Source organism: Clarias gariepinus, chromosome 17 (genome assembly GCF_024256425.1).
Source record: "Clarias gariepinus isolate MV-2021 ecotype Netherlands chromosome 17, CGAR_prim_01v2, whole genome shotgun sequence".
Taxonomy (NCBI): domain Eukaryota; kingdom Metazoa; phylum Chordata; class Actinopteri; order Siluriformes; family Clariidae; genus Clarias; species Clarias gariepinus.
The window spans coordinates 420729-427500 of record NC_071116.1 but is presented as its reverse complement, the minus strand read 5'-3'; the positions used below and the strand labels follow the sequence as shown (position 1 = coordinate 427500).

Here is a 6772-nt window from a genome sequence, read left to right as displayed (position 1 = left end):
AAGAGTCGTTCAGTGTGAAAGACGACCGGATCCTGTGTGGGAACTGCAGCTCACGTGAGGACGCGCCCCGCTGCCACGCCTGCTACAAACCCATCTTAGCAGGTATGCTTACCTTGTGGAGGTACGGTTGAGGCGGTGTACTGCACTACACTAGGTGTGACAGGTACTATGACTCAGGCCTTAAAAGCTCTTTGGGACACACAGGTACCTGTAAGGCATCCGGTCCATAACCTATACCAGCACTCTATCTGTATAGACTCGTTACCTGGAGGGCATCTTTGCCCGTGAACAATCCTCCTGCCAGTCATGTGGGTGTTTACAGTGTTTCCCTCTAAAGCCTCTTCACCTGCAGGACAGATTCACCTTCACCTGGATCATCAACTCTCACTCAGTCAGACCACAGGGGGGATTTATACACATATGTAATTACACAACCTTTACATGCTGCTCATTTGTGTGTGTGTGTGTGTGTGTGTGTGTGTGTGCTGAAGGTGCAGAGAGTGTGGAGTACAAAGGCAACACATTCCATGACGACTGTTTCACGTGTTATAAGTGTAAAAAGCCGATTGGCTCTGAGAGCTTCATCACCAAGAATGAGAACGTTTACTGCAGCAGCTGCCACGAGAGCAAGTTCGCTAAACACTGCACCGCCTGCAGGAAGGTTAGACACACACACACACACACACACACACCGTACAAACACACATGCATGTGTGATGTTTATGTGTGTGTGATGTTTTTGTATACGTGTGTGTGTGTGTGTAGCCCATCACAGGAGGTGGTGTGAACTATCAGGACCAGCCATGGCACTCAGAGTGTTTGGTGTGTGTGGTGTGTGTGAAGCCTCTGGCTGGAACTCGCTTCACTTCTGAAAAGGAGAAACTCTACTGCGTGGACTGTTACAAGACACACGTGGCCAAGAAGTGCAGCGGCTGCCAGAACCCCATTACTGGTACACACACACACACACACACACACGATGATGAGTCGGGAGTCGGAGGGAGGGAGACAGTAAGGAGTGAGGATCAGGGAAGTGGGGCAGTAAATGTGGTGTAGAGCTGCAGATGGCACTGCGTGGCCCTGAGCGGACAGTGAGTGTTAAACCCCGCCCGCGTGCTGGAGAGTCGTGTCCTGTGTGTGGTGTGAGGGTTCTTGACGTCCTGAGCGGACCAGTGGTTTTAGCGGAAGAAGAATGGTGCATCTGGTGTTCCATCGTCAGCTTAGTGTGTGTCTGTCAGAGTCAGTGCGCTGTAACGTTAGCAAAACAAGAGGTGTTAACAAGGTAATCATTTATTAATGATAATAAACCAGATGATTTGTTTTCCTGCTGCAGGTTTTGGAAAAGCCACCAACGTGGTGAACTACGAGGGAGGAACATGGCACGATTACTGCTTCACCTGCAAGAAGTGCTCGGTGAACATCGCAGAAAAACCCTTCAACTCCAAGGACGGGAACGTCTACTGCACTGACTGCGCCAAAAAACTGTAGAGACGCGCACGAGAGAGAGAGAGTCACTTATCAGATATAGCATTTAGCTCTGAGTCTCACTGCAGGAGCCCGAGATCAAGATCGCTTGCTAACAACTCGCACAGTCTCATAGCATAGCATTCTGCTAATCTCGCTTCTAAATATCTCCTTACTTTTAAATGTCCATCTGTGTGTGTACGTGTGGGTGTGTGTGTGTGTTTAAAAATACATTATAACCCTTCTCTTTTAGCCTGATCTTACTGCACAAGTCATAACAATTCTACATTTACAGCGTGAAACTGATGTATACCCAAATCAGAAAAATCAAATAAATAAATAAATACAAAGGTTGTGTGTATTTGTGTGTATGTGCGTGTGTGTGTATCAATGCATGAATTGATACATTTCAAAAGGGAACCTAGAGAATTTGAGTTTTAGATAAAGAGCGCCACCCAGTGGTGAATATATGAACACCAGAGGTGGATAGAGTAGCCAAAACATTTACTCAATAAAATAGATTACAGTAGAAGTAAGAAGTAGTTCTCCAAAATATTACTCAAGTAGAGTAAAAAAGTATTTGGTGAAAAGATACTCAAGTACTGAGTAACTGAGTAACTGTTCCAATCTTAATGTCTGATTTATTCTTTTAGGAATTATGTAACCAAACAAAATGTTAAATAATGTAATTCTGGCATTTACAAATCAACTCAACTCAACTTTATTTGTAAAACAACAGGAATGCGCCAAAATGCTTAACATAAATAATATAATAATGTAAAAAGACTAGTGCTGTCAAAATTAGCGCGTTAACGCATGCGATTAATTTGAAATATTTAATGCATTAAAAAAATTTAACGCAATTAACACGGTTGCAGTTTTTTTTTATTTCCTGTTGTGGCCGACGTGTGTTCAACGTGCAAAGAAGTATGGATTAGACCAAGGAAGGACTTTTAGACGGAAAGTTTCAGTATAAAACTCTGCCGGATGGTTCTGTGGATAAAACAAAAGTAATCTGTACATTTTGCAAAGACGAATTTAAATACCACAGAAGTAATTCGTCTTTGACATATCACTTAAAAGCAAAACACCCCACCGAAACAATCTCTACAGGGCCTCGTCAATGTAAATTGCATTGATTGTTTTGAAATTAAAATGACACAAATGGCACATACCTGTGTTTTTATTTCTGTAATAAATATGGCTCTCAAGCCAACAGTTAATTTGGAGGATATTGATGGTTTATTGCAGGTATGTTGTTTACATGAGAAAATCTGTGTTACAAGTTAAACAAAAATTCCAATAAACAATCATATTTGAATTTAAATAGTTTTATTGTCTTGAAATTGTCTTGAGTTTACATTAATTATTTACATTTACATATCCAAAAAGTTTCAGTCTTTAAATTGTGATTAATCGCGATTAATTGCAAAAGAAATGTGCGATTAATTAGTTAATTTTTTTTTATCAATTGACAGCACTAAAAAAGACATAATTAAAATCACATCACATACATATCTAATCAAACAGAATATATTAAATCAACATCTCATGTTGGTTTAAACACCAGAGAAAACGTGAGTTTTAAGATGGGACTTAAACACCCTTAGTGATGTGGTCTCACGAATAGTCACGAGTTGGTCATTCCATAATTTGGGTGCCGCCACAGGAACGCCCGATCAGCCCTGAGCTTGCATTTGGTTTTAGGTACAGTCAGCAAAAGTTTATCTGATGATCTGAGAGACCGGGTGGGGCATGGGGCTGAAGCAGATCCGAGAGGGAGGGCGGGGCAAGGCCATACAATTAAACGTGACCAAAAGAATTTTTTTATTAAATCGGTACTGTACCGGAAGCCAATGAAGGGAAGCCAGAACTGAAGAAATATGTTTTCAATGCGAATGGTGATAATGGTGTGGATAGCTATTTCAAAATGCATAAAGGACAAAACAGGCTTAAGTTTTGCCAGTTGTCTTAGTTGAAAGAAACTGGACCGAACCAGAGCTCTGATCTGTTTATCAAATTTAAGGCCATGGTCAAAAATAACACCAAAATTTTACGCTTTGGGTTTAACATACTGCCCTAAGGCTCCTAAATCCAGAGGTGGGACTCTACCCATTGCACCAAGACCAATACCAAAACCTCTATCTTTTTATCATTAAAATTAAAAAGATTTTGTGCTAACCATGTCTTTAGGTCATCTAGACATTTACAGAGGCTTGACAGAGTAGCCTTCCTTCTGTTTTAACAGGAGATAAATCTGACTATCATCTAAATAGCAGTGAAAGGAGATGCTATGTATTCTCAGGATATAGCCGAGTGGCAACAAATACAAAGAGAAAAGAAGGGGTCCAAGAAGGAGAGAGACCCCTGTGGGACCCCATATGTAGGAGCAGCTGAGGAGTCTCCAAGACTAACAGTTCTATCAATAAGATAGGATCTAAACCAGTCTAGAGCTGTCCCTCTAATTCCCACCCAGTGTTCTAAGCGTGACAGGAGGATGTCATGGTCTACTGTATCAAAGGCAGCTGTTAAATCAAGCAGCAGAAGAATCACAGAATCACCAGAATCGGTAATACGATAAATGTTATTTAATACCCTTAACAAAGCCTTTTCGGTACTGTGAAGAGCCTGAAAACCAGACTAGAAGACCTCAAGAAGAGTTGTGTGTATACTACTTCTCTAAAATCTTAGACAGAAATGGTAGCTTGGAGATTGTTTGTAATTAGAAAACACAAAAAGATTAAAATTTCTGGGTCCCACCCCAGATTCCAAGCTGCTATTTATAATATTTAAAACTAAAGGACCTAGAATGGAAGCCAACCCGTTAAAAGATGTGGAGGAATGACATCATCAGCAATAATAAAATAAATGAAATAAATGGAATAAAATAAATGATTAAAAATAAATATCTTTACAAAATAGCAAGTTTGTTTGCATGTTTAAACAGTGTAAACTATTTCCAATAGTTAGATAGATAGAAAATAACATTACTCTAAACCTCGAGCTTATTTGCTAATTATATATGCTAACATTGCAACATTAAATAAAGCAGCCAAAATTACCGTGACATGTTTCCTCAGGTAAGACGTTAAGTTCCCTTTGTGTTCCCGGTGTTGCTACACTCAATGCTGCGTGAAAACGCTATGGGAACATCTTTCTGTGTTGCCTGTTGTGAGGCATGTGTGTATCAAATACGACAAGTTTTGGCATATATAACCTTGGTCAGGTGACATCATCTGATGAAGCGCACCTGCAGGTTATAAATAGGAGTGAACCGGACCATTCCTCAGATCTTTTTCTCTTCAGGACGTATTGTGTTCGCGTGTGTTTGTGTGCAAGCAAAACAAAGAACAAAAAGTGTTTGACTCACCGATAGCATGGCTGAGTTTCAAGGAGATAGGCGCCTCCGTGCGCCTATCGGAGGGCGATCTCCACACTTTTTGTTTTCAGTGTTTGGGTGAAGATCATGGGCTTCAAGGAGAGTGTGAGCACTGTGACCTCCTCCCGATAAAGGTGCTTCGCGCACGGCTCGCTTTATTTAAAGAGAATCTACAATTCAATTAAATTCAATTCAATCTTATTTCTATAGCGCTTTTAGCAATTTTCATTGCCGCAAAGCAGCTTTACACAGTCAAAAAAATTATTTAAGTTTGTATGAAATGTGAATTTGTATGAATCAAAATGGTTAGTTTGTCCCTGGTGAGCAAGCCGAGGACGACAGTGGCAAGGAAAAACTCCCTGAGATGGTAATAGGAAGAAACCTTGAGAGGAACCAGACTCAACAGGGAACCCATCCCCATTTGGGTGATAACAGAAAGCAGTAAATGATTTGCATTTATAAAGTGTGTAGGGTGGGAGGCAGTTCAGCTATAATAGCTGATGTTAATTGATGTTAATATGGAGTCCAGGTAGTTATTGAAGACCCAGGTAGACTTGTAAGAAGTTCCAGTCATGAACTATCGAACTATCAAGTCCCCAGAGAAACAGTTGCCAACACCAGTCAAGGCCAGAACCGTCTTCTAGGTAGAGAGAACCAGCCAGAAGCGGGGCACCTGGATGGGTCAGACAGGTCCGGAGGGCAGAGTGAGTCTGGATCACTGGCAGCTCAGGAACGACATGTGTAGCTCGACAGAGAGAGAGAAAGAGTGAAAGGGGGAGACAGGAGGAGAGAAGAAAGAGAAAGAGGGGGGGGGAGAGAAGAAGAGGAGAGATGGCAGTTAGGTATGGTCACAGTCACACAATGTATAATGTGAATGTATATTAACTACTGTAGAGTGCAAGCCGCGGCGCATTCCTGGGGTTCACGTGCGGATCTGGAAGAGGCGCACAAGACGGAGTTTCCCCTCCTTTCTCTCGCACCCTCACCCTAGACCTCCTCCCTTGCTTCTGCGGAAATGAAAGTAGTTTCCTCAGAACCCTCCTCTATTGATGACAGAGAGTTTGAGGAGCTACTTAATGTAATAACACGCACAGTCAAGCGGCTGCATATTGACTGGCCGCAGGAGCAAGCTTTTCCCAAACGCTGTACATTAGACGACAAATTTCTGTTGGGTGGCCGGGGTTCAGAGCCTCAACGACGCTCTCTCCCTTTCTTTAGTGACCTTCACAGCGAGTTAACTCGCTCTTGGAGCAAGCCTTATTTATTCTGTGTTTTCGTGAACTTTATTCAAATATTGTTGATGCGGAAGTGCGGGGTTATACGATGATGCCTCAGATAGAAGAGACGCTTGCGGGCTATCTCTTTCGTGGGACATCATCTTCCCTGAAAAAGCCAACACTTTCCTCCAAGCCATGTAGACTCTCATCTGCCTTGTTGGGAAAAGCTTTTCAGGGAGCAGGTCAGGCTGATGCTTCTCTTCACACCATGGCGGTCTTGCAAACATATCAGGCCAATCTGCTAAAAAGCCATCTGTTTGGTTGCGCTGTCTCTTTGCGCAACCAAGCAAACGGCCCGTGCTATCAGAGAGGCACCTGTGGCTAAACCTTACGGGCATCAAGGATAAGGATCGTGCTTTCCTTCTTGATGCCCCTATCTCGCCCTCTGGCCTGGACGGAATTAATGACGTCGCCACCAGGTTTAGGGAGGCGAGATTATACGAACAGGCCTTTGGAAAATTTCTTCCCTGCCGTGCTCAAGAATCGGGACTGTCGGCCACCCAGTCTCGACCAGGTCCCCCCTATCTTAGTGAAGAAGACAGTGCGCCACCCAGTGCTAGACAGTGCTAGAACTTGTGCCCCTTTCGGAGAAACTGAAAGCGTGGAAGCTACTGCCAGGTATAACTACTTGGGTATTAAGGACTGTAGAGTA

General features: G+C 42.6%; 1 protein-coding gene across 1 annotated transcript in view; it reads left to right on the top strand.

The window, feature by feature from the left end:
- Positions 1–1814, top strand: part of fhl1b (four and a half LIM domains 1b) — a 7367-nt gene extending 5553 nt beyond the window's left edge. The window contains exons 3-6 of the mRNA XM_053476380.1: positions 1–102; positions 492–661; positions 766–952; positions 1334–1814. The exon at positions 1–102 is cut by the window's left edge and continues 73 nt beyond it. Of these exons, the coding sequence (XP_053332355.1) occupies positions 1–102; positions 492–661; positions 766–952; positions 1334–1488 (614 nt within the window). The 3' untranslated portion in view covers positions 1489–1814. The remainder of the gene's footprint in view (positions 103–491; positions 662–765; positions 953–1333) is intronic.
- The last annotated feature ends 4958 nt before the right edge of the window (positions 1815–6772 follow it).